Source organism: Macrobrachium rosenbergii, chromosome 13, assembly GCF_040412425.1.
Source record: "Macrobrachium rosenbergii isolate ZJJX-2024 chromosome 13, ASM4041242v1, whole genome shotgun sequence".
Taxonomy (NCBI): Eukaryota; Metazoa; Arthropoda; class Malacostraca; order Decapoda; family Palaemonidae; genus Macrobrachium; species Macrobrachium rosenbergii.
Window position 1 is genome coordinate 28,670,978 of NC_089753.1, and position 27,917 is coordinate 28,698,894.

A 27,917-nucleotide genomic window follows, 5' to 3' on the forward strand; every position below is an offset into this window, starting at 1 on the left:
TATCACTAAATCTTATTAGATGGTGTGAATCAGCAAGATGCAGAGGAAAGCTGAGAAACTGAATGTATTTTGATTGGCAATTTCAGCTTTGGTATATTAAATACATAAATCGCAGTAAGAACCAGATGTCCATGGGAGAGAAAATTGATCAAATGTGATTCTAGTTACTGGCTTGGAAAGGTTGTCAAGATTTCATCAGCCAGATACTACGGAGAATTTAAGAAACTGAAGGTATTTTCAAAAACGCCTTTGGTATATTAAACAGATAAATCGCAGTTAAGATGTTTTTATTAGGAAATGCGCATGATACTTCACACAGCATTATCAGTCAAGATCGCAGGTATGACAGGCACGTTGCGCTCAGGTTATGCAAAGGGCGACAGCGACAGGATTCATGATCTTCGATGGAGTCAACAGAAAGAGAAGAAGTAGTCTTGTTAGCGACTAGGGGCGTGAGATCCTTCCCCTAGCCTTCAGTGGCCATAACCGAATCCACCTCCGTAACCGCCTCCGCTGCCCTTAGCCTTAGCGAGGGCCTTAGCGGCAGCGGCCTGCGCCTGTGCCGCGGCCCCTTCTGCCGACTGCAGGTCCGACAAGACGATGCTCTGCTGCAGCTGGAGAGCGTTGGCTGCTTGCTGGGCCTGCAGAGCCATGGCAGCCTGCGCTGCTGTCACTGCTCGGGAGGCCTCCAGGGACCTCAGGGCTTGGGCGACGACCGCCTGAGCCTCGCTGTGGGCGGCTGCCAGATCGTTCGCCAGGGCGACGGCCAAGTTGTGGGTGTTCTCGGCTGCCTTCTCGGCGGCGAAAGCTTTCCCCGAGAGCGACGACTCCGAGAAAGCGGCAGCCTGAGCTCCCTGGGCAGCCTGCGTCAGCTGGGCAGCCTGAGACTGCTTCTGGGCAGCGGCTGTTATGGCTGTCTGCGCGGCAGCGGAAGCGACGGCTGCTGCCTGGTTAGCGGCAGCGCTGGCAGCAGCGCTGGCAGCTCCCCTGAGACCGGCAGCTGCTGCAGAAGCTTGGGCTGCTGCCTGGTTGGCAATGTCGGCTCCAGTAGGCCCGTGGCCTCCTCCGCCACCTCCGACGATCAGGTATCCACCGCTGCCTCCGCCGTATCCACCCCCACCACCGCCTCCTCCTCCTCCGTGGCCGTATCCTCCAGCAAAGCCACGCTTCTCCTGAAGGGGAAAGGAATTCTCAGTCACCGGAACTTGTTCTTCAGTAATGCTGAAGGAGTCTGAATATTTTTCTCCAACATTGCTGACAAACTCCAATTTTTTTTTTTTTACAGTATTGCTGAAAAACTCGATATTTTTTACAATATTACTGAAAAACTCCAGATATTTTTTTTACAATATGTTGCTGAAAAACACTGGATAGTCTTCAAGAATATTGCTGAAAAACTCTGGATAATCTTCTACAATATTGCTAAAAAATAATGGATAGTCTTCTGCAATATTGCTGGAAAAAACTGGATAGTTTTCTGCAATATTGCTGGAAATCATTGGAAAGTCTTCTGCAATATTGCTGAAAATCTCTGGATATTTTTTTACAATATTGCTGAAAAGGACTGGATAGTTTTCTGCAATACTGCTGAAAAACAATGGAAAGTTTTCTGCAAAATTGCTGGAAAAGTGTGGATGTTTGTTTACAGTATTGCTGCAGAAGTTTGAGTATTTTCCTTCAATATCTCTGAGAAAATCTGAATATCTTCACAATGACTTACAGGTAATACTCAAGAAACTTTGTTTCCTTACCCTGGCGGTTTCTTCGGCATTTGTATCTTTTGCACCGACAGCTACACCTGCAACAAGTGTTCAAATGAACATCAATCTGCACTCGATAACAACCCCAGCGTACAACGTGGAACCAATATCTGTATATTTCTCAAAAATCAAACTATTTCTCAGCTATAAATTTGGTTTTATCTCATGAAGTAAGGAAGAACGCTATAAAAGCATACCAACGACGAGGAAGGCGACTAGGAGAGAGGGTGAGGTGCGCATCTTGACGAAGTTGCACGAGAACTGATGTTCTTCGTAGCAACGCTCCCCCCTTATATACCCGTCGGATGGCCGCGTCCACGTTAGTGAAGGGGTCTGAAGGGGTCTGTTTGATTTCGGTGCCTTTAAGGAGAGGCTGAGGTTCTGAGTTCCTTGAGTTTAACGAGCTTAAGCTCATTTGATTTTCGGTTTTCAATATTATTCATTTTTAAAGTAATTGAGAGGTTAGACAGATTATAGTTTACTTGTATATACAAATACACAAACATTGTATATACACACATATATATATATGTATATATATATTTATATATATATATATATATATATATATATATATATATATATATATATATATATATATATATATATATGTAATATATATTTAGAAGGGTGTTCTTCATTCTTTCATGTTATCAAATTCATCTTTTATGATGAAGTCATGAGACCCATGATATTTAAAATCTGAATAAAGGAAAGTCATAGAGAAACCAGATTTCAGTTATATAGAATTCTATCTTCACGAAGATTAATGACGAATAGACTGGTGAAACATTAGACAATAAAGGGCTTGAATTAGTAATAGATTAATTTGAATCTCAATCAGATACAACTGGAACTTTTTAGATTTAGTGAAAAGAGATGTGTGTTTTCCTTCTCTCTCTCTCTCTCTCTCTCTCTCTCTCTCTCTCTCTCTCTCTCTCTCTCTCTCTCTCTCTCTCTCTCTCTCTCTCTCTCCTTCTCTCTCTCTGTGAACCAGTTCTAATTTCTCTAAGCCAACAGCACTAAATACTTTGAAACGTCTAATTCTTAAAGAAAAAAAAAGTAAAAAAATAAAACTTGTAATATAATTTCATCCGTGACATATTTGCAAAACTGAGGACTACTGTATAATTTCTCTCTAAAAGAGAGAACTCCCTTTTTAATAAGAATAAAAGACTCCACTTAAATATTAAAGGAACCTTGGAATGCAATGGGCGATAGAATTTGGGCCAAAGGCCAAGCGCTGGGACCTATAAGGTCATCCAGCGCTGAAAGGGATATTAAGAGTAGATAGGCTTGAAAGGTGTAACGGGAGAAAAACCTCAAAGCAGTTTCACTATGAAACAATTGATAGAGAGTGGAAAGAACTATGTAAAGACAGAACAGGAATGGAGGTGCATCAAAAGGAATGAAAGGGGTTGCAGCTAGGGGCCGAATGGACTCTGCAAAGAACCCTAAGTAATGTCTACAGTACACCGCATGGGGTGCACTGGCGGCACTACCCCTACAGGATTCCATACCTGAAAGGGGGACAGGTGTTTCATTGTTATCATACAAGAAAATATGCAAGACCAGTCACCTAATCTGACAGCAGCATCTCCTGCGTTGTTCCATCGTGAAAACACAGTCTGAGACTAATGCATAGGAACTGGAACATAAAATTTAGGCCAAATACTAAGCGCTGGAACCTAGGAAGTCTTTCAGGTCTTATTCCTTTGAATGGAATATAGAGTTTAGGCCAAAGACCACGCACTGGGACCTGTAAGGTCGTTCAGTGCTGGAAAGGAAACTGAGAGTATGTAGGTTTGAAAGGTGTAACAGGAGGAAAACCTCGCAGTTTCACTATGAAATAATCGCTAGGAGATCGTAAATAGCAAGATGGAAGAAAGATGATATGAATGGAGGTACAGTAAAAGGAATGAACGGGGTTGCAGCTGGGTGCCGAAGGGATGCTGCAAAGAACCTTTAGTAATGCCTATAGTGCACCCCGTGTTCATCAAAGGAAGATAGTACTGAGGATAGCGCTCGAAATTAGAGTTTCTGATCATGATATTACACCAGTTCAGTTAATTTTTCCATTTTTTCCATCTCTTCAAAGGAATTCCTGTCTCCAGTCCCCAGCTTTTGTTTAGCGTGAGGGAAACTGAAAGTACTGAACAAAGACGCGTAAATTAGACCGCGAGTACCACAGAAGAGAGAAGAGACCTTGGCACTGATTTGGCGTTGAGTGTTAGTATAATTTAATCTTGAATGTCTCTATGCTTCGGAGACTGGCGACCAAAACAACATTTCTTTTGACTCGTGGTCATAAATTTGTTAAATATCCCTCCGGTTTTTGAGCAAGCAACCTTGTTGAATTAGCATTAAAATGTAGGACAAAGGCCAAGCGCTGGCACCTACGAGATCAGTCAGCGCTGAAAATAATACTGAAACAATCGTTAAGGAAAGGGTGGAAAGTAATATGGAAGAAGGAGAGATTGAACAGAGGTTCAGCAAAGGGTATGAAAGGGGTTGCAGCTAGGGTCCTAAGGAAGGGACGCATCTAAGAACCTTAAAGTAATGGCTACAGTGCACCGCGTGAGGTACACTGACAGCGCTTTCGTCATAGTCATGTTAGGAACTCAATTTTGCTATAATAAATGGTATATTAACCGATTTGTGTTTTTGAGAAAGAAAAAATATTAGGAATATTATCAAAGAATATATTTCTCTTTGAATCTATTTCTGTCTTGAGAATAAATTCCTGGAAGATGGTTGAGAGACTGATTCATTTGAAAACATTTACAGTTACTCACTTTATTTCCATACCATTCAAGCAACTCATACTGAATTTTGTCCTAAGGAATAGCCTTCTATATCTGTCAGTTTTTTTTGGGACAGTAGTCGATTATGAAGTATCCCAGAAGAATATCGAGTCTTAAGAATAATAATAAACACGTTTTATTTTTCTGTAAAAGAAAACTATTGTGCCAGCTTTGTCTGTCCGTCCCCACTTTTACTGTCCGCCTTCAGATTTTAAAAGCTACTGAGGCTAGAGGGCTGCAAATTGGTACGTTGATCTTCCAACCGTTAATCATCAAACACACCAAATTGCAGCCCTCTAGTCTCCTCAGTAGTTTTTTTTTTTATTTTATTTAAGGTTAAAGTTAACCATAATCGTGCTTCTGGCAACTATATAGGATAGGCCACCATCGGGCCGTGGTTTAAGTTTCATGGGCCGCGGCTCATACAGCATTATACCCAGACCACCGAAAGAAAGATCTATTTTCTGTGGACTTGATTATACGATGTAGCGGCTGTACAGAAAACTCGATTGGGCAGAGGAAACTTCGGCGCATTTTTTACTTGTTTAATTTTATTTCTGCATTAAAATACCGAGAGTTTCATTGTTTCTTAATATACGAAATGTCTCATGAAAGTCTCCAATGAGTTTTCGCAAAGTGAACATGTGATCATTTGTTAGGACGCATTGAAATCACTGTCATGATCGTGCAATACTGTTTCGATTCGAACCGAGTTTACCCGAAGTAATATGCATACACGGATTATCTTAGGGTAAGTTTAGTGGGTCGTTGTCATTTTAATCCTTTTTTACACTAAAATGCCAAGAGTTTCATTGTTTCTTAAAATACAGTATCACATGAATAAAATACCAGGAGTTTCATTGTTTCTTAATATGTTACTTGAAGCTCTCCATGGGGTTTTTGAAAAGTGAACGCATGATCATTTGTTAAGACGAGTTGAATTCACTCTCATGATGGTGCGACATCCTGTCGATTCTGACCGAGTTCACCCAGGAGTAATATGCATTAAATGTCTTGTCTTAAGAGTGAATTTGGTGGGCCGTTTTCTTTTCAATTTTATTTTTATACTAAAATACCGAGAGTTTCATTTTTTCTCAATATACAAAGTGCCACGTGAAACTCTCCAAGGCATTTTCGCAAAATGAGCAAATGATCATTTGTTAAAAAGCGTTGAAATCACTCAAGATGGTGCTATATCCTGTCGATTCTGACTGAGTTTGGTGGGGCAGTAAGTCAAAAGCTTTTAGCAGTTACATAGTGAATCATATTTTCTCTCTGTACCGTAGCTGTGCGCTACCAGTTTTCATTCTCAGTTCCAGGGGTCCTTTATTCCTCACACCGCTGGACTGTGGAACAGTCTCCCTGCTGAGGATTTTGTGCAATTGGAACCTCAAACGTTCAAGCGAAGTTTCAAAGCATTATTACACTACGACAATGCTCCTTGTATTTTATAATTAATTACATCTTTGTCTATGTTTTTCATCTGTATCTTAATTTATTTTTTCTTCTCTGATAACTGATTACATCTTTCTGTATTTCCAATTTCTTTTCGTTACTTTTTTCAAATGAACACCATAATATTCTTTGGATGTTTAAATTTCAAGTCAGTGACCTCTGTGAGCTAGTTCTATGTGAATAAGGTTCATCTTCTTAATAATAATAATAATAATAATAATAATAATAATAAATAATAATAATAATAATAATAATAATAATAATAATAATAATAGATTCTAAAGATTTTGCTAACAAGGTGAAATATTACTGAAAGATTTTGAGAGAGAGAGAGAGAGAGAGAGAGAGAGAGAGAGAGAGAGAGTTAAGGAAAAATCCAACAAGACTTAGATACTTATCACCTTGGCGATTATAATCACGTAAACAGTGAAAGACTCCACTGAACACTTTTGTCTATTCCATAGTGAAAACGAATCAGATCGTTGACGTAATCCATGCCTCCTCCCCCCACCCTTCAGGCGTCGGTAACAATTGTCACAGTGAACTGCATTCTCCCTTTAGAGAGCAGAAAGTATTGTTTCTCATAAATAAAAGCTCCCTCACCCCACCTGTGATCTGAGCGGGTCACCAAAATACACCCAAGCTTTTACCTTCTGACTTGCATTTCTATTTTTCCCTCTGGTGGCCGCCGCTCGGAGTTTCGCAAATACCTTACATTTACGCTCTCAGCAATTCGATTTGTCTTCAGAAAATACCAGAGAGTCGAGTTTGTTTCAATAAACGAGTGGCAGGCGACAAGAAAGTTTGCTTTCTGCAAGAGACAACTGTCTGTCGATTGACAATGATTGGGCTGAATGGGTAGCGACTGCATTTCATGAATTAGTTAAAATCAGTCAATCAGCGTTTTGGTCTGAGCCTCCTGGAAACAGCTCACTCCATTCTCTCTCTCTCTCTCTCTCTCTCTCTCTCTCTCTCTCTCTCTCTCTCTCTCTCTCTCTTTTGTTTGTCTTGCAGCCGCATGACTGAACGGGATTTGTGGCGTATGCTCCTTGAAATTACATGTTCAACAGTTAATAATCCCTTGTGATAATGAGGAATGGAGACTTAACTCTTTATGAGAGAGAGAGAGAGAGAGAGAGAGAGAGAGAGAGAGAGAGAGAGAGAGAGAGAGGGGCCTCCTGTCATGCACAATTGCTTTAACTGTATCTTTTGAGTGCAGCAGGTCTTCGAAGGATATAGACACCGATGATCTGGGAGTCTTATAACCCTGGTTCAAAATGAACAAGGTGTTTGGGACCTTAAAGTCATCAGCCAACTTTGGACAATCAGAGATGACCCAGATGCTTCTCAAGACAGAGAAAACCCGATGTCAAGGGCAAGGTCACGAGACACCTGTCATGGAAGGAGCTAACGGGTCTCTTCGAAACATTCCCGGGTTCCGGTTGTCCAACGGAACTGAAAGTTGCCGTGACCAACTTCAGGTTCTTCGGAGAAAGAGGGAATCCACGAACAGATCTTAACAGCACTTGAGCCTTTAGAGAACGATGAAACAATGAGTCAATGTAATGAAAGGAAAGGCCCCCTGGTACCTTTCCGTTGCTGTTGTGTGGGGGTTTAGAGCCTGCGTGTACAACCTTATTGAAGTTTGGACACTTTCTTTCAACTCTCCAACCGGATTTTGAGGTCCGAACGTCTAGAGGCCATTTTGATTCCTCTAAATCTCAAAAGTCAGAACAATGGACAAGGACGATAAGAATATTTAGAACATCTTTTGGACATTTTTAAGAATAGTTTTTAATATTCTCAGATAGTGCCATCAATACAGATCACAAACGTCTCAAAAAGACAGTACAAAGAGACAAACGCACAAAACTGAAAATTAAGTAAATATATAACAGGGTATAATCAAAATGAGGATATCAAACCTGTGGAAGGAGCGCCTCTCTTTTTTTTTTCTTTAGTGACGTCCAAGATCAGTTATTATTCTCAGGCAGAGAGAGAGAGAGAGAGAGAGAGAGAGAGAGAGAGAGAGAGAGAGAGAGAGAGAGAGAGAGAAATCGAAGAGCATCCTAGGTCACTTTTTCGGAATGAATATTTCTTTCATATGGCACGACGTTGGAGTAAAGAAAAACAAACAAATTGGGCAAAATGAAATCATGAACAACTACATTAAGGCAACTTCGCAGAATTCTCTGCTAATCTTACACGAGTTCTGTGTATAGAATTGAATTAAATATAGATTTTAGGCCAAAGGCCAAGGACTGGGACCTATGAAGTCATTCAGCGCTGAAATAGAAATTGAGAGTAAAAGGTTTGAAAGGTGTAACAGGAGGAAAACCTCGCAGTTGCACTATGAATCAATTGTTAGGAGAGGGTAGAGAGGAAGATGGAAGAAGGAGAATATGCAAGGAGGTACAGTAAAAGGAATGGAAGGGGTTGCAGGTAGGGCCTAAAGCACACTGCAAAAGAGTCTTAAGTAATGCCTACAGTGCACAGCATGGGGTGCACTGAAAGCACTACCCTTCTACGGGGGAGTTCTGTGTATTCTGTAGGTTTGAATTAAACCTACAAGAAAAAAAACCAATAGTAAATTCTATAAAAGATTCTATATGTCAGATGTGAGAAAACAGCTATTCACAAAAAATTATTCAAGAATTTGATTCTATATCACATAAGACTTTTTTTTTTATTTATCTTTTGTTTACTCATTCTGATACAATAAGTGACAAGAAGTCTTCTGTAAAAGAAACAAAATTAAATGTCTCACAAAGGACTTCAAATGAATAGCAAGCTGCAAAGACAGTGATTTTTTTATGTCGAAATGTCAGTGCAACAAATGGCTTGGTTTTTCTTTGACCCATTTACAGAGAAAATTCCATGTATATAAATACACAGTTTATTTACAAACACACACATATATATTTATGTGTGTGTATGTATAAATAAACTGTGAATATGTTTAAATATACATGGGATTTCCTCAATAAATGGGTCCCAGAAGAACCAAGACATTTTGTCACACACACAGATAGATATAATATATATATATATATATATATATATATATATATATATATATATATATATATATATATATATATATATATATATATATATATATATGTGTGTGTGTGTGTGTGTGTGTGTGTGTGTGTGTGTGTATGTGTGTGTGTGCGCAGTAGCCAACTCCCAGAAAATATCAAGTGAATATATTCAATGGCCCTTCGAGGAACCATGATTTTCACCAAAATGAGGAACAGACTGATTGACTGATTTATGACAGACCGTTAAACCATGCACCGGGGCACTTTCGACCATTTAGTACGTAATACAGTGAAAAGAGAGAGTTGGAGTGGTTAAACAGCAACTGGGAGAAAACCTCACAGTTGCACTAAGAAGTAACAATTAGAGAGGTTAGACAGCCAAGGAACGGCCAAGTGGAAGTCAGCATCCTCAGTTTTTTTAGTTCTTTTCTTAACTAAACCTGGCGACCTAGTAAAGATCACCATTGTATGATCTTTAATATATGGCTTAAGGTACATTTATAAAGGTTTTCTCCAAATTCTTTACCCTTTATTTATTATCTTGGGTCAAGATACATGTCTCAAAACACATTCACTAGAGCAATGTTTCTTAACCTTTTTCAATGTATGCACCCCTTTCAAATCAGCAGTCAGTACTCTCAACCCCTGAATTGCTGAAATAAAATAATAATAATAATAATAATAATAATAATAATAATAATAATAATAATAATAATAATAATAATATTAATTATTATTATTATTATTATTTAATTATTTATTTTATCTTGTTTTATTTTATTTTTACTTTTTTTGCAGAAAAAATAACATGCGTATATAAGAATATATTTTGCTTTAATTATTCATAGGCATCCTCGCAACCTCTAGGAACCGGCTTCGAGCACCCCTGGTTAAGAACCACTCTACTAGAGCATTTTCTTATCAAAACTGTATTAAGTGTGAATGGTTTACTGTACAAGTCTGATTATAACTGAGAATTTAGAAAATATCTAATTTTCAGTTTCCCGTAGGTTTTATTTTTCCAAGGTTCCATAACACTCGTGAAAAATAAAGTTAACACTTCAAATCAGTGGTTCTCAACCTGGGGCCGCGCCCCCCTAAGGTGACGTCAGAAATTTCCAAGGGGGGCGCGAGCTCTAAGGTAAAATAAAAAATTCTCTAATTATATCCTTTATTCTCTTAACAAGAGTCACTAAGAAGCAGTGTCAGGTATCTCAATAATTCATTCCCAAAAGAATACACACACCCATTCTCTTTCTTTCTTCCAATTTTCTTTAAATCTGGAAGAGAATTTTACTCATAGACGCAAGGGGGGCGTGGGGGGAAGGACCAACTCTTAGAGGGGGCGTGGTAATAAAAAGGGTAAGAACCACTGCTTTAAATCAATGCCAGTATAAAGTATTATAGATTTACATTATAAGTTTATTGGATGCGGTTATATAAATGAGATTATTGACAGCATTTCTGTTTAAATGCTTGGATGAGCATCGGGCTCCATACCCAATAACTTTGTACCTTCAAGGAACGTGTGGGCTGTAATGAAAGAGACTTGTATTTGTGTATAAATTTATAAGGCTTAAGTTGATGGGTTCACGTAAGTGCTCTATACAGACGGGCCTACCTATATACGTTGGCAGACAGGTAAATATACGCGCACATATTTTGTATTATTATTATTATTATTATTATTATTATTATTATTATTATTATTATTATTATTATTATTATTATTATTATTATTCAAATATGAACCCTATTCATATAGAACAAACCCAGCAAAGGGGCCATTAACTTGAAATTTAAGCTTCCAAAGAATAGTATGGTGTTCATTGGATAGTAGTAACAGAAGATAAAGGAAAATATAGAAAGAAAGAAGAGATCATTTATCACAGAAGAAGAAAAATGAATGAACAAGTTAATAAATATATAAAAATGTAAGTAAATTATTAAAATACATGGAGAATTGCATTTGGGTAATAATGCATTGCATCTTAGCTTGAACTTCTGTAGTTCCAGTTGCACGACATCCTCAGTAGGGAGACTGTACATACGGGATTGTGTGCATGACAGACAGATTGACAATGGACCTCAGTATTCTCATTCGGCGAATATTTGTGCTGAAAAGAATAATTGGTTTCCAAATTGATGGTTATACTGTAGGCTACAAATTGAATATTTCCTGCAGCCCCGTATAAGATTTATTCATTATTTTGATAACATTTTCCTATTTACTCATATATACCTTAAATTCATTCTGGAGAAAGGAAGTGGCCCAGTGAATGGTGAATAAAAAGGAATGAGATAACATGCCAATGACAGCGGACGACAAAAATGACAAGTGGCAACTGAATTCGAGTGCCTGAGACCCAGAGGTATAAAAGGGTGGTCTCGTGATGCAGTCATCATCATTCCTTCTGTGCTTTCGATACGACCACATCTCAGACCTCCTGGAGATGTTCCTCAAGACATTCGCTGTGGTGGCTTTGTGCCTTGGTAAAGAATACTCAGAATTTGATTCATCTCTTGTTCAATATATTTTGCAGATCTGTACACACTACAAAATACATTTCATTGCTTATTCATGACTTTTTTTTTATGTAGAGTTGATTTTATCTTTTATAATCTTTCCATTATTGTCCTTTCTGGGTTTCAGGTTTGGCAGCTGGTGATGAGACGCCAAGGGTACGTATCTGAAGTGTTCTAAAATAGTTTTAAATAAGTTTTGAGGATATTACAAGGAAGTGACCTTAACTGATTTGCTCTGTATCGTCATTGACAATCTGGGATAATTCTCTGACATCCCTTTCTCTTCACAGGAGAAGAGAGGCTACGGGCATGGAGGATACGGAGGTGGCGGCGGTGGTGGTGGAGGAGGTGGCTATGGGGGAGGAGGAGGAAGCTACTTGGTAGTAGGAGGAGGCGGCTATGGAGGAGGGCACGGCCCAACGGCCTCTGACGTAGCCAACCAAGCGGCTGCACAAGCAACATCCGCCCTCGCTGCTCTAGGAAGCGTCGCTCACGGAGCTGCTGCCAGTGCTGCCGCCGGCGCTGCAGCTGCTGCCTCTGCCGCGTCCCAGACTGCTATAGCTGCTGCCGCTAACCGTCAGGCCCAGGCTGCTCAGATCACGCAGGCAGCCCAGGGAGCCCAGGCGGCTGCCTTCCAAGAAGCCACCCTGGCCGGAAAGGCCAACATCGCCGAGCAGGCAGCCAGAGTGGCAGCCTCCATGGCTCGCGGTCTCTTGAGCAACTTGGGCCAAGTCTCCGGCGAGACCAACGCGTTGGCAGGACAGGCAGCCAGCAGCCTGGCAGCCCAAGAGGCAGTCCTCCAGTCACAGAACGCCATGGCATGGCAGGCTCAGCAGGCAGCCAACTCCCTCCAGCAACAGCAGGCCGTGGTCATCAGCGACCTGCAGTCGGCCATCGGAGCCGCAGGACAAGCGCAGGGAGCAGCCGCAAAGGCCTTGGCCAAGGCTAAGGGAGCCAACAGCGGAGGATTTGGGGGATACGGAGGAGGGTTTGGAGGGGGATACGGAGGATATCACTAAGGACAGACTGTTATCTTCACCCGAGCTGGACGCAGAAGAGCCGGTTGAGAACCACTTCCCTTGCGCCTTCAGGAGTAAAGTTAACAACGGCGAAGGCAGACTATTTCTAGATATCGAAGTTCTTATTGCAGCCACTTTACTGCGAGTCTTGTACATACGAATACGATTCTCTTAGGGATGCTATTGTGAACGTCTTTTTCTCTTTCTATATGAATAAAATAATTGTATGTGTAAAGTCTGAGTGTTATTTATTACAGCCCTCGCTAACTTTTGATAAATAAATGCCCTGGACTTCCAAAGTGAAATCTTGTCAATGAACTAACATGTAAATCATCTTGCAGTCACGGTTAAGATCAATCTCCCTGTATTATGTCTCTATTGTCACATGAGAAAAACAGAAAACAGGTAAATATGATGCAATAAAGAAGCCACAAAGCTTGGTGAACAATATGGGGATTTCGTGTCTGGCCTTTTGCATCAGGTTATCTTCTACTCCAGTGGTTCTCAATCTTTTCTCAGTGATGGCATCCTAATTTATGTAATCATTACCGTGGCACCCCTTCTTCACCATCCCACCATATCAGCATGAATTAACTTCTTATTTAATGAATAAAATTATTATCCATATTCAAACCAAAATCAGCACACCGTACATGCAGAAATATACTGTGCAAATAAAGGGCATATCAGAAGAATTAGATAAACATAATTAGAGTAGACACACTGATAATAATTAAATGAAGACTTCTGCAAATTTTTTTTTTACAAATGTTCATTGAGATGATCTAGCCAAGACAAAATTCATGACGACCTTGCGGCACCCCTAGGCACTGTCTGTGGCACCCCAGTGGGTGCCAAGGCACTTAATTTGAGAATCACTGTGCTAGTCCTTAGATTTTTGACGTGGCTTCAAGGGGAACTATTTTCTTAATTCTTTCTCTTTTCCTCTACATCAGTGCCTCCTTGGGGCAGCAACTTCCTCTTGCCACAAATATCTTGATGAGAAACTCCTACCTTTCCTCAGATTTGTTCTGTCTTTTCGCAACTGTTGATGTTGATGTTGATGTGCTTGATTAGGACAGTGTTTAACCTGGAATAGTTATAATATACTTCCAAGAAAAAATGCCTATTCTGTTCTGCGGTCTGCCTTTCTCTTAATAATTTGCCTTAATCATATCAGTTTGAATGTCAATTTCTTATCCAACTGATCACTATAGAAGTTAAGCTACTTCCATCTATGTTGTACATCTAGAAGAGAATTTCTGCTATGACCATACTTCGCATTTATATGGAGTGGGTACCATAGCTTAGTGGAAGAGCACAGGGCCTGCATTTGATAGGTCCGTAGCTTGACCCTGCCCTGCCGCCCATCAGCTGAGACCAAGAAAAGGGCACGGGCTATCAACCTCACCCTAGAAGATCTGCTAAGCACAGGAAGGCTCTACCCGCCTAGGAGGAGATTGGGGATCCATGAAAGAAATGAATAAAGCTGGTAACAGGTCAAGTCGAGATCGCAAGTCCCGACCTTAGAGACGTTACGTGCCCTCATGGAGTTCGAATCAAGGTATCTTGATAAAGGCTACTGGTGACAGAGCTGTTCCCGGGTTGGACGATGACGAATCTGACTGTAGAGGCATATGTACAGGCTGTTGCTGTTGCAAATAAAAAATGTCTGGAGACATATTGCGTTTTGTATACTATGGTAAGATTTATCAATATATTTGTTCCTTATTACATTTATTCAATTACAGCAGTTTATTTATACATTATTATAATATATCACGTATAATACGGCATAAACAAACGATATTAAATATCCAAGCCAGTCCCTAACTGACTGACTGTTGCCTTTTTCAGTGCTTATGGATAGTGACACTGGACACTTCTTGGGGGAAAACTGTAGCTGAGGTGGCAGGAGGATACTTCTCCTGGGGCAGAAGAGAACCTGGGTGACACAGGACACTTTTCCTCGGGTCAGAGATCTTGTTAAAGGGTTAAAAGCCCGTTGAACAAAACATTATCAATATGTGGATAGAATGTAATTGGTAAAGAAAGATGCTTCGTTGTTGCTTTCAAACGAGCAGATTCATAGGCGTAACTCTTGACCATATGGAAATGACAACGAGGAACTGGAGAGTGAGTTCTTGCATATAATGATGGAAAGTAGATGGAGGTACATCCGCTCATTACTTAATTGAAGTGAAAGTGAAAATAGAAGGCAGTTGCAAGGGAGAAGAAAGGGATCAGAATATAGCTATGATGGTTATGAAGGTGAATGACATTGATGGGAGAGAGGTAGGAGTAGATACGACAGGATGGTTCCTTGTGGGATCTAAGAGTATTTGTGTATAGAGGCTTTTATGAAGAAGGATGGCAGGATGAGGGAAAGTCAGTCCTCTAGGTTCATGAACTGAATATAAAATTTAGGCCAAAGGCCAAGCACTGGGACCTATGGGGTCATTCAGCGCTAAGACGGAAATTGACAGTAAAAGGTTTGAGATATCCAACAGGAAGAAAACCTCCCAGTTGCACTAAGAATCAATTGTTAAGAGAGGGTGGAAAGTAAGATGGAAGAAAGAGAATATGAAAGGAGGTACAGCAAAAGGAACGAAAGGAGTTGCAGGTAGGGGTCGAAGGGATGCTGCAAAGAACCTTAAGTAATGCCTACAGTGCACTGCATGAGGTGCACTGACGACACTTTCCCCCTACGGGGTAACAATTTTTCACAACACGGTTTCCAAAAGGTGCTTTGAATGGTTAATACATATGTATTCAAGCCAGCTGAGAGAGAGAGAGAGAGAGAGAGAGAGAGAGAGAGAGAGAGAGAGAGAGAGAGAGAGAGAGAGAGAGAGAGAGAGAAAATCAGTTAATAACCATTCAGTATTTATAATCTGATTATTGGGGGCATGGTGGAAAGTTTAACAAAGAAAAAGGGGTACTTAGGAATAAAAGTTGGTGATCCCTTATGCAGAGGAATATTTAAAAGAGAGAGAGAGAGAGAGAGAGAGAGAGAGAGAGAGAGAGAGAGAGAGAGAGAGAGAGAGAGAGAAAAGGAGAAAAGACGAGAACTGATTAAATGTTTTGGAAAGACGAAAAAATTTTTTTGATCTGAGAATAGGAGAATGTTAGGAATAGCAATGACAGCAAATAAATCTTAGAGTAGAAGTACGCAAATACAGATACCTCCAGAAGAGAATGTAGGCCCCGGTAGATGGAGTGAGTTATCTACAGAACACCCTTGAATTTAGCTGACTGAAGAGAGGCAGAACAGAATGATGTTCACATTGATGCTGAATTGAAGTAAAATTTTAGAAACTTTTTGTGAAGTTGGTGGCTGACGGTAAGCAAATTCCTGAGATGTATGCTACTAGCACTGCACCAGCCCCTGTCTTTTTGCCATGCCCCTAGGTTAGGTTAGGTTGGGATAGGTAAGATTAGATTAGCAGCTCGACAGTAATTTGTGGGCAGGAAACATAATGAGATTATTTTCAAGAAAATTCCATGGTTAGTTCTTAAGATACGGCGTCCCTTTTTTTTCACGGAAAGGTCTCGGTACTCGGTTACACCTATGGAAAATGCAGACGATAAGGGAAGCGAATCAAAGACTTGAGAACAGAAAACTGCCGCATGATGAAAAATTGCTGGTAAGAAACAGGATAATGCTGGTTATTATTTATTATTTCATTGGATGAAACCTATTCACATGGAACAAACACTCAGGGGCCATTGACTTGAAATTCAAGCTTCCAAAGAATGTTGGTTTCAACCTCCCACCACAGACCCCGCACTGCAGCAGTAACTGATCATAATACAGAGGCAATGCATTTTTCATCACCCGGGGGGAGGCCTCGAACCCGCAACATCTGAGCGGCATGCCACGACGCTAGCAACCTCACCAGCGGACCAGCACAAGTCAGTGGCCAACAATAGTTTATCTACTAAGAGGCAAGACAGCAAAACACTCGTTGAGAAGATCACCGAGGGACTGACTGAAATGTCGAAGAAGGCTTTAACAGAGAAATTAGTTGGGTAACAGCGTGGGTTTAGACAAAGATGAAACTTGTGGACCAAGTGACTGTTAGGAAAAAGTCGTGTGTTTTGAGAGAGAGAGAGAGAGAGAGAGAGAGAGAGAGAGAGAGAGAGAGAGAGAGAGAGAGAGAGCTGAGAGTAGCATGCTATAAGAAAACTCACGAAAGAAATGATATTGATAAAATGTAGACTGAATTCTGGAAAACTATACTGGAAACTGGCCGATCTGCAGACAAAGATGAAGTGTGTGGACCTAGTGACTGTTAGGAAACAGTTGTGTGTTTTGAGAGAGAGAGAGAGAGAGAGAGCTAAGAGTAGCATGCTATAAGAAAACTCAAGACAGAAATGATACTGATGAAATGTAGATAGAAGTCTGGAAAGCTACACTGGAAACTAGCTGATCGACATGTGAATTCATTAGTCCTATTATTTAGTGAAATTCATGGACATCAATGTTGTGAGGAAATTAAATGAATTTGGGGATTATAAACTACTTTACGTAATGTCAATAATGGTAAAATTCAGCTCTGATGATATGCTACAAAGACCAGCAGGATTTCACTTATTCATATAATACAATGCAATCTTTCTTTCACACAATAAGAATGTAACCGAGTCTGATTTATCAAAGCATTGCTAATATTTTGATAACTCCTTTCTTTATCTTTTTTTTGCTGGATTATATAAATAGGTAGATAATGCTGCCTTATGTTCGCAGGCTTAAGGAACAAAAAAAAAAAAAAATTACCTGTATTAGACCAAAGAAAGGAAATTATTAATTGTTGACGTCCAAAACAGCCTTCAATGAAATGAGGCCACGCGCCGATGAGAGAGAGAGAGAGAGAGAGAGAGAGAGAGAGAGAGAGAGAGAGAGAGAGAGAGAGAGAGAGAGAGAGAGATCTATATAAAAGAAGTGAAACGGCTTTCCCCGACAGAAGCTCTTGGTCTGCTGCCCCCAAAACATCTACACGATGATGCTCAAAGCGTTCTTAGTCTCCCTCCTCGTGATTGGTGAGTAGGAATCCCAAATGAGTCTTTTAGTTTCTTTGATAAAGGTGTCTGGTTGGCTACAGAAGTCAAATGGGCCAATCGCAAGCTTGGGAATGTGAAACTGAAATAGATGTCTTTTTCTGATTTATAATTAGATCTGTATTTTTCGATTTCCAGGTGCCTTGAGCGAGGATAAAAAGGAATCAGCTGATAGGGTGAGTATTTTTCATCCTGGGATTGGGTATTGGAGTTTGTATGAGAATACATGTAAAAGGTACATACATACATATATACAAACGCGGACAAAGAGGCCATTTCAAAAGGAAAGAAAGAGATAGAGAAAAATGTAAGAACAGTGAAAAGTGAAAGTTAAAACCTACGTATTTGTCACCCAAGATTTTATTATTATTATTACGATAAACGGTTTTGCTCTGTAAAGACTTGCCTCGTTTTGTCTTGGAAACGAACATGATTCTGCGTAGTTTTACCAGCAAATAATTTTGGGGAAACACGGTTTTGACATGATAGCTTAACAGAGGCATTCCACTTACTCCCATTCATATTTCCATACTCCAAATTTGCTGAACAGCAGCACCGATATGCAATGAGCGTGCTGTCGAAGTTCTCAGTTCCAGAGGTCCTTTATTCCTCACACCGTTGGACTGTAGAACAGCCTCCCTGAGGATGTTGTGCGGTTAGAGCCTCTAAAGTTCAAGCTAAGATGCAATGCATTACTGTCTTAAAGCAGTTATGCAGTTATCCTTGTATCTCTAATAATTTACTTACATTTTTATCTCTTTATTTATTGATTTATTAATTTATTTTTCTTTTTCTTATAACTGACCTCTTCTTTCTTTTCCTATTACCTTCTGTTACTTCTTTCAAATGAACATCATTTTATTCTTTGGAAGCTTGAATTTCAAGTTAATGGCCCCTGCGGTGGGTTTGTTCCATATGAATAGGCTTCATTTTCTGAATAATAATAATAATAATAATAATAATAATAATAATAATAATAATAATAATAATAATAATAATAATAATATAACAGGATCTTTCGTGGACCCTGAGATACACCAGTCTTCTAAATTCGAATTGATTAAAAGCCGTTTTGAACAATGCCTCTAAAACATTGTGCAACTATGAACCTAACGGATAATGAGTGATGCACAATCTGCCGGGTTTCGAATCTGCTTATTGCAAGATTTTTAGTCACTGATAGCCCCTAGAAACGTGTTCATATATACATATAACGTGTGGGCGTTTGCGAATACGCTTCATACACGTAGGAAACTAACATATTAGTTTGAATCTATGCTTATACAGGAACACTGAAATAGTAATAACTAATCACAACAGCAAATGAACGAGGCCCCTTTGAGGTAGTCAGAACAATTTTCAGTCTAGGCAATGTAAAATGAAGGGACTGTGGAAAAATGCTGTGCGTACATCAAACATATGTTAATCTACTCTACAGCGTCTTCAAAAAATTGATTCAGATGTGCTGTGTCCATATAAACACGGGTCCTCAATTAACATCTCTTTCAGGCGAAAATGAACATTAGAATGAGTTACAACTTGTACCTTTGTCAGAAAAGCTCTGTGTTGGGAGACCGAGACTTCTAGGGAAGAATAATCAGTTTTAATCTCCCCAGGACAAGAGAGGCTACGCTATCGGACACGGAGGAGGAGGAGGAGGCTACGGCGGAGGCCATGGAGGAGGCTACGGTGGCGGTGGGAGCTACGTGGTCGTTGGGGGAGGCTACAGCGGAGGACACGGCCCCAGCGCTTCTGACGTCGCCAATCAGGCTGCTGCTCAAGCCACAGCTGCAGCGGCAGGCTTAGGAGGCGCTGCTCACGCTGCCGGTGGAAGAGCTGCAGCTGCAGCCGCTGCTGCTGCCTCAGCTGCTGCACAGACTGCCCAGTTTGCAGCTGCCAGCAAGAAAGCTCAGGCTGCCCAGGTAACACAGGCTGCTCAGGGGGCACAAGCCGCTGCCTTTGCCGAAGGCTCTTTGGCCTCCAAAGCTAGCATCGCCTATCAAGCTGCCAAGACAACAGCCTCCATGGCCCAGACACTGGCTGCCAACGTAGCCCAGATCCTGGCTGAGGGTCGGGCTCTGGCCAACCAGGCTGCCAACAGCCACGCTGAGCAGCAGAACTTCCTGAGTGCCCAGCGAACCATGGCATGGCAGGCGAAGCAGGCAGCCAACGCCCTCAACCAGCAACAATACATAGTTCTTAACGACCTGGAAGACGCAGCGGGAGCTGCCGCGCAGGCCCAGGCAGCTGCCACAAAGGCTATCTCCAAGGCCAAGGGCAGCTATGGACACGGGGGATACGGCCATTGAAGAGATCTGGTTTTGACGGAGAGACTAATTTTAGGCGAAATAATATGAAATATATCTAATTGTTTATAAGTATGATGGGTTGAGTGCCTGCAAATCTGTTCCTGCTTTCCGGACGTCGCTTGATGTCCTCACTGAAGTTGTACAGGACTGTCATATCTGTATTAATAAAATATTTTACAGTGAAAGCATATGGTATTATATTGGTCTTTTAGTTCTTATCGCACATTTGATGTTATGATGGATTTTATTTATCGTGGTTTTCGCTTGATGTAGACAATGAATTTACATATATTCCTTGTGATGAAAATACCAATAATATTTATTTTAATGTCCTCAATAAAATCTCTGCGAAAACTCCTGTCTGTTGACAGAGTCAGAAGAGGATGAAGAGAAAGTTCGCGATATCAATAAATCTCAGAAAAGAAGTTTATCTAGAAAAACACTGGTTTTCAGTTTTCTGTAAAAGAAAGCTATTGAGATGGCTATCTGTCCGTCCGCACTCTTTTTGTCCGCGCTTTTTCTGTCCGCTCTCAGATCTTAAAAACTACTGAGGCTAGAGGGCTGCAAATTGGTATGTTGATCATCCACTCTCCAATCATCATACATACCAAACTGCAGCCCTCTAGCCTCAGTAGTTCTTATCTTATTTAAGGTTAAAGTTAGCCATAATCGTGCTTCTGGCAACGATTTAGGATAGACCACCACCGGGCCTTGTTAAAGTTTCATGGGTCGCGACTCAAACAGCATTATAGCGAGACCACCGAAAGATAGATCTATTTTCCGGTGTCCTTGATTATACGATGTACAGGCTGTACAGAAAACTCGATTGGGCCGAAGAAACTTCGACGCATTTTCTACTTGTTTCCTAATTTAATTGATAAAGAATTAATCTCCGAGATATGAGAACTGGATGAAAAGCGAGTCTGTCTATAATCATAGTAGCTTCCAAACTAGAAGTAGGATCAAAGCAAATATATTTATAGGACATTGTAAAATTTGCAATCCTTAGCCATGAGTTTTCTAAAGAGAAAATCTTTGACATCATGACTTTCATTACGAGATCAAGTCGAATTGAAGCTGATTTTGTCAATTTTAATTTTTCTTCCCCATAAACGTCTTTGCTTTTATCTGTATCAGCTGCGATATTGCAAGTTCAGAGGTTTACTATTTTTGGGGGGCCTTTGTTCTGAAAACTAATTTGCGTCATATCGTCTTTACCTCGGCCTCAGAATGGTCTCCTGTTAGACATCCCTTGCTCAGAAGCTTACTGATGATTCATTTGTGGAGGAAAGCCTTCAGTTCTGTTGTTCTCTGTCATATATAACTGTGGATGATAACAACAAACGTAAAATAAAGACCCTTATTATGACCGTTGATGTAAAAAACGTATCTCGTCTGACAAGATTGTGGGAGCGCAGTTCTCTTGAGGTGGTCTTGTAAAATTAATTAACTCTAAAACTAAATCATCCTCTGTCTAATATTGTTGAGAGTTGCAGTTGTTGTAGTTGAGAGCTGCAGTTGTTGTAGTCATGTCATCAGAACAAGTGAAACAATATTTGTAACGCAATCGTTCTTTTGCAATATACGACACCACAAGATCTCATCACATTTGGTGACTGATAAAGACATAATTTTTACCGTGGTGGGAAATTCCTGGGAATGTTCTTCCGGGAGGCTTCTGGAATGGAAATGGGTTTGATTAAATTGGGGGTTCACTGTGGGAATTAGGAATCTGTCGTTTATGGAATGGAATGGAATATAAAATTTAGGCCAAAGACCAAGCGCTGGGACCTATGAGGCTATTTAGCGATGAGAGGGAAATTGAGACCGAAAATGTTTGAAAGGTGTAACAGGAGGAAAACCTCTCTGTTGCACTATGAATCACTTGTTAGGAGAGGGTTGAGGAAAGTAAGATGGCAGAAAGCGAATATGAATGGAGGTACAGAAAAAGGGATGAAAGGGGTTGCAGCTAGGGGCCTAAGGGACGCTGAATAGAACCTTAAGTAATGCCTACAGTGCACCACGTGAGGTCCACTGACGGCACTAACCCCCTAAGGGGTCTGTCGTTTGTGACTGTGGGTTCCTTTCAAAGCATTCCTGAGATGATGTTGAAGGTACAGATTTTGGATTTTTCGATATTTAAACCTTTTACTCTTAACTAAGGGTAGCCCTCAGACAAAAGTCAAATAATTAAGGCCAAAGACAGTATTATTAGAGGAATCTCCAACCCCCCAAAAAAGGTCATCTACAATGATCAACATATGAAAAAATGCCAACTACAATGATCAACATATGAAAAAAGGTCAACTGCAATGATCAACATATAATAAAAAGTCAACTACAATGATCAACAAATGAACTCATTAATTCGAGGAGAATTTAGTTATTTTCACTCTATAGTAAAGATTTACGGAGGAGCTTAAGACAGTCACAAATAAGAACAAACCACTGTCATGAAAACAACAGCAAGTGCTCTGAAAAGGAGCTGATAGTCTTTTTTTCATTTTATTCTACTGCCGGTAAAAATCCGCAGCCGGCATCACAGAGGATTCCATCTTGCTTCTGATCGGCTGACGTATCTGAATTGCAACGTCTGATTGGTGGTGAGCAACAGGCGCTTCTGCCAACCACGATTAACTTCAGTATCATCGAGAATATGGTTAAGTTATTTCAGTCAAGACAGAATAAAGATCCTACTCTAGCGATAGACTGGAGAAAATCATTGATAATGAGGAGGAAAAGTGTGAGTGAGAGAACAGAATAATGAAGGCTAATATTAAGAGGTCAGAAAGGTAGCAGATGTTATGCTGTCAACTGGTTGCATAGGAAACTATCTGTGCGACCGCTCAAAACGGTTTACAAGATGTAAGGTTACCAGAGACTCAAACGCCTTAGAGATATTAACTCTAGATACGTTGAAGGGATGAACATACATGTCCCTACCGATGGTGCCAAAGAATACACTTACAGTCAATGCGTTTAAGAAACTGCCGCTGGAGTAATGATCTAAATACTTTAACAATGGCAGAAATTAAATCAGTGAGTTGAAAGCTGGATGAATTGGCGTGGTAAACATGAAGACTGGAAAACGTTGAAGCCAGTTCAAATTCAATCTACTGAAGGAATATTGTACGAATTTGGTTTGGCCAATTGCATTGCTTATTTTCAGAAATCCAAAAAAATTGTGAATTTTATAAGCACGAAATAATACGGAGGAGAATGGATTATTGAGGGGAAGAGTAGAAGGATCAAGATTATTGATATCATTTACAGGAAAAGTCAGCTAAAATAATAAAATTGAAAAAGTAATGCAGCAGGAGAGCACGCTATATATCCACTTTAACCCATTGCATCTAGATATCATCCTGTGAGGCATAATAATACATATTGGGTTCGATACGGATATCCTCCCATGAGAATCATTATTTCGCGCCAGGCTATTTGAACGAATTTTGCGGGGCAAAACGTTCAAGTCACTTGAAATATAGAAGCTAGGTGGACAAGCAGATGCCGCTGAGAACTTGACTTGCAAAGAACCAAAATCCATTTGTAGGACCAGACGATTTCAAGATCATAAATTTCCCCTTAGCACTACAAAGATCACCCAGATTTGCTGAACAGCAACAGAAGTATGCAGTAAATGTGCCCCGCTGTCGAACTTCTCAGAATAATAAATGCACGATAAGGTAGATCAAGAAGACATATTGCTTGTGAACTCACCTGATCCATCTACTTTGCTCCAATGAATAAGTAACTGAACAGGTGAATAACTCATTGGGTGAAACAGAGTCAGTCAGAGAAGTGTAAACTGGAATCTCCAAGATAAAGAACTAATAATATCTTGTGGCTGAGGAGATAACAACTGTTGCTAACAGCAGATCAAATAAGAGTCACAATTCGTCGAATTAGGCGAAGAAAAGAAAAACCATGGAATAATTGTAAACTCTGGAGGATGAATTTGGCCCCAGCTGACATCACACTGTCGATTCATGATCCAAAAATCTAGATGAAAGCATCTTTATGTTATTGCAAGCACATAAACTCCACCTCTGAAACGGAAGCTGGAGTAAAGGTTGTCAAATATCAGTGTAAAAAGATTGCATCCATCACGGGAATGTCATTTAACAGAAAAATAAAGAATACATTAGAATTCTCTTTAACTGCTGAAGGGATGAGTTAAATTCTACTAAGGCTCTATTTATAATTGAATTAGGTGTTCATATAATTCTCTGTAATTCAGATATCTGCTACATTAAAACAACATACATAATAAAATTCAAAGAACTTTATCTCATTATTATTATTATTATTATTATTATTATTATTATTATTATTATTATTATTATTATTATTTATTCTTGTTCAGAGAATGAAACCTATTCATATGAAAGCCCACCAAAGGGGCCATTGACTTGAAATTCTGAAGCTTCCAAAGAATATTATGGTGCTCATTAGGAAGAAGTAAGAGGAAGTAAAGGGAAATACAGACAAAAGAGATACCACTTATTAAAAAGAAAAAAAATAAACTAATAAATAGATAAATAGATAAAAATGTATCAAAATGCAAGGATACTGTAGTATTAAGGTAGTGATGCATTGCATTTTCTCTGGAATTTCTGAAGTGGTAGTGGCGTTTGGGACTTGGATAAGATTCTTCTGTTAATGATTTGAAATACAACTTACTAATGTGTTCCTGTAGATTAACACATGCTAGGACGTGTGATAATGTGCTTTTGATAATATGGAACTTTATCATTAAGCTTAACACTGTTCACATTTCCAACTTAGTTTTTTAACATTTCTAAGTATTCAACAACTGTTCCATGTCAGATCATACAACGAATTAAAAAAGCGACATTTTCATTAAACAACCTGTACAGTCCTCGTGAAGGGGCTTGGGCAGCGCAAGAACAGACACTGAAAACAAAAGAACAACAGTCAAAGCCTCTTTTCTCAAAGCTACCTCTGTATTGTGTTTTATTGTCTTCGGCCAGTGTTTAGTGAAAGGCAACCTCACGGCAGCTCTTTTCATTGCCTTTGGAGGCCTTAGAAATGAAGTCGATTACCGACAGTTGCATTCCTTGTAACTAATGGGGTATTGCGGTCAATCGCGTGAGGTGCCGTTCCAGAGAGTTAAGCGAATGCGTCCATTATAAAAAGCAGGCAGGTTTGCTTAGAATCGTCAGTATATAGCGAAGAGCATTCAAGGAAGGAACTCACACTCGTTTCCTCTCGATTTGAATCACGGCGGCCATGTTGAAAACGACTTACATTCTCTTTCTTGCAGTTGGTAAATATTTTTCTCGGTACCTTTTAGTTTTCTGTGAAAGAAAACTATTGAGTTGGCTGTTTGTCTGTCCGTCCGCACTTTTTTTGTCTGCCCTCAGATCTTAAAAACTACTGAGGCTAGAGGGCTGCAAATTGGTATGTTGATCATCCACCCTCCAATCATCAAACATACCAAATTGCAGCCTTCTAACCTCAGTAGTCTTTATTTTATTCAAGGTTAAGGTTAGCCATGATCGTGCGTCTGGCACCTCTATGGGTACCAACAACACAGGCCTCCACACAGCCATGGCTGAAAGTTTCATGAGCCGCGGCTAAGAGTCCCATGGGCCGTGACTGAAAGTTTCATATAGCATTATGCACTGTACAGAAAACTCGACTGCGCCGAAGAAACTTTGGCGCATTTTTTACTTGTTTCGTAAATCAGCTAATCTGCTTCTCGAAGCGCTTAGAAGCAGACCATTGACTTGGCCTGTTTCGAATTCAGTAGCCAGTGCAGGAAATAACCCCACATAGTCTGTCCTTCATTAGCTATATATATATGATGCAATGACAAAATAAATGTTTTCTTTATCAAATAGTCCTTTCATAAGATTGTCTTTTGCAGGAGTGGCGTTAGCTGGTGACCAGGAAACAACAGCAAAGGTAGGGAAAAGACTTTCTTCCTAGCAGTACCTTGATAAGTAAGACTTTCTTCCTGGTAGCACTCTGAAAGTCAAAAAAACTTTCTTCACAGTAGCATTTCGAAAAGTGAAAAGATTTTATTCCCCGTAGCACACTGAAAAGTAAAAAGAATTCTTTCCAGTAGCACCTTGAGAAGTAAAAACACTTTCTTCCCAGTAGCACCTTGAAAACTAGGACTTTCTTCCCATTAGCACCTTGAAAAGTAAGTTTTCTGCCATTAGCACCTTGAAAAGATGAGTCTTCCAAGTAGCACCTTGCAAAGTAAGACTTACTTTCCAGTAGCACCTTGAAAAGTAAGACTTTCTTCTCAGTAACACATTGAAAAGTAAGACTTTCGTCATAGTAGGACCTTGAAAAGTAAGACTTTCTTCCCAGTAGCACATTGAAAATTAAAAAGACTTACTTCAAAGTAGCACACTGAAAAGTAAGACTTTCTTCATAGTATGCCCTTGAAAAGTAAAACTTTCTTCCCAGTAGGACCTTGAAAGGTAAAGAGACTTCCATCCCGGTAGCACTTTGAAAAGTAAGACTTTAATTCCCAGTAGCACCTTGAAAAGTAAGACTTTCATTCCCAGTAGCACCTTGAAAAGTAAGACTTTCTTCCTAGCAGCACCTTGAAATGTAAAGATAAACTGAAACAAGACATCTCTCACGACCTGAACCATTTTTACTAATGAAGGCCACTTCTTCCACAGGATAAAAGAGGAGTACATGGTGGCTATGGTGGTGGTGGAGGAGGAGGAGGAGGAGGAGGTGGTTATGGAGGTGGAGGTGGTGGCTATGGGGGAGGAGGAGGAAGCTACTTGGTAGTAGGTGGAGGCGGCTATGGAGGAGGACACGGCCCAACAGCCTCTGACGTAGCCAACCAAGCGGCCGCACAAGCTACATCCGCCCTCGCTGCCCTAGGAACCGTCGCTCACGGAGCTGCTGCCAGTGCTGCTGCTGGTGCTGCAGCTGCTGCCTCTGCCGCGTCCCAGACTGCTATAGCTGCTGCCGCTAACCGTCAGGCCCAGGCTGCCCAGATCACGCAGGCAGCCCAGGGAGCCCAGGCAGCTGCCTTCCAAGAAGCCACCCTGGCCGGAAAGGCCAACATTGCCGAGCAGGCAGCCAGGGTGGCAGCCTCCATGGCTCGCGGTCTCTTGAGCAACTTGGGCCAAGTCTCCGGCGAGACCAACGCGTTGGCAGGACAGGCAGCCAGCAGCCTGGCAGCCCAAGAAGCAGTCCTCCAGTCCCAGAACGCCATGGCATGGCAGGCTCAGCAGGCAGCCAACTCCCTCCACCAGCAGCAGGCCGTGGTCATCAGCGACCTGCAGTCGGCCATCGGAGCCGCAGGACAAGCGCAGGGCGCAGCTGCCAAGGCCTTGGCCAAGGCTAAGGGGGCCAACAGCGGAGGATTTGGGGGATACGGAGGAGGGTTTGGAGGGGGATACGGAGGATATCACTAACCAGTAACCATCTAGGATGACTCAAACGATGTTGTCAGTGTGTGGATATTCCAAGATGGTTTCTCATGGCAAATATAAAGTTCTCTCATTTTAACAGACTGATGAAGATTATGTTGCTCTCATATAAATGTTATTACTGGAAAGGTTATTTATACAGATGGAAAACATTCTGAAAGGTTTGACAATAAACTGCGATGTTGAAAGTGTAGTTTCTTTATCTCCACTCTGGAATGTCATGGAAACACAGCAAACAAGTAAAAAGTGCGCTGAGGTTTCTTCGGTGCAATCGAGTTTTCTGTACAGCCGTTACAGTGTATTATCAAGGCCACCGAAAACAGATCTACCTTTCGGTGGTCTCGTATAATGCTGTATAAGCCGCGGCCCATGAAGCTTTAACCACTGCCCGGTGGTGGTCTATCCTATATTGTTGCCAGAAGCACGGTTATGGCTAACTTTAATCGTAAATAAAATAAAAACTACTGAGGCTAGAGGGCTGCAATTTGGTATGTTTGATGATTGGAGGGTTG

General features: G+C 40.6%; 4 protein-coding genes across 6 annotated transcripts in view; 3 read left to right on the plus strand and 1 right to left on the minus strand.

The window, feature by feature from the left end:
* The window catches only part of LOC136845106 (glycine-rich protein 1-like), a 154,546-nt gene that overhangs the window by 35,472 nt on the left and 91,157 nt on the right, over positions 1 to 27,917 (minus strand). The window lies entirely within an intron of this gene.
* LOC136844745 (spidroin-1-like) lies at positions 910 to 12,766 on the plus strand. Its single transcript, XM_067113980.1, has 2 exons — positions 910 to 1,047; positions 11,880 to 12,766. Exons 1-2 carry the CDS (start codon positions 910 to 912, stop codon positions 12,606 to 12,608), a joined length of 867 nt encoding a protein of 288 aa, XP_066970081.1. The 3' UTR covers positions 12,609 to 12,766.
* On the plus strand, positions 17,482 to 20,097 carry LOC136844667 (antifreeze protein Maxi-like). The gene is made up of 3 exons (XM_067113919.1): positions 17,482 to 17,648; positions 17,805 to 17,842; positions 19,283 to 20,097. The coding sequence occupies exons 1-3, from the start codon at positions 17,609 to 17,611 to the stop codon at positions 19,973 to 19,975; spliced, it is 771 nt and encodes a 256-aa protein (XP_066970020.1). The 5' UTR covers positions 17,482 to 17,608; the 3' UTR covers positions 19,976 to 20,097.
* Positions 22,997 to 27,587, plus strand: LOC136844746 (spidroin-1-like). The gene is made up of 2 exons (XM_067113981.1): positions 22,997 to 23,014; positions 26,641 to 27,587. Exons 1-2 carry the CDS (start codon positions 22,997 to 22,999, stop codon positions 27,388 to 27,390), a joined length of 768 nt encoding a protein of 255 aa, XP_066970082.1. The 3' UTR covers positions 27,391 to 27,587.

Bases quoted from the DNA above. Each gene is read 5' to 3' on its own strand.
- LOC136844745 (XM_067113980.1), top strand. From the start codon at position 910: ATGGCTGTCTGCGCGGCAGCGGAAGCGACGGCTGCTGCCTGGTTAGCG. The intron at 1,048-11,879 runs GTAGGCCCGTGG...TTCTCTTCACAG, and splicing joins GGTTGGCAATGTCGGCTCCA to GAGAAGAGAGGCTACGGGCA.
- LOC136844667 (XM_067113919.1), top strand. From the start codon at position 17,609: ATGATGCTCAAAGCGTTCTTAGTCTCCCTCCTCGTGATTG. The intron at 17,649-17,804 runs GTGAGTAGGAAT...TTCGATTTCCAG, and splicing joins AGTCTCCCTCCTCGTGATTG to GTGCCTTGAGCGAGGATAAA. The intron at 17,843-19,282 runs GTGAGTATTTTT...TAATCTCCCCAG, and splicing joins AAAAGGAATCAGCTGATAGG to GACAAGAGAGGCTACGCTAT.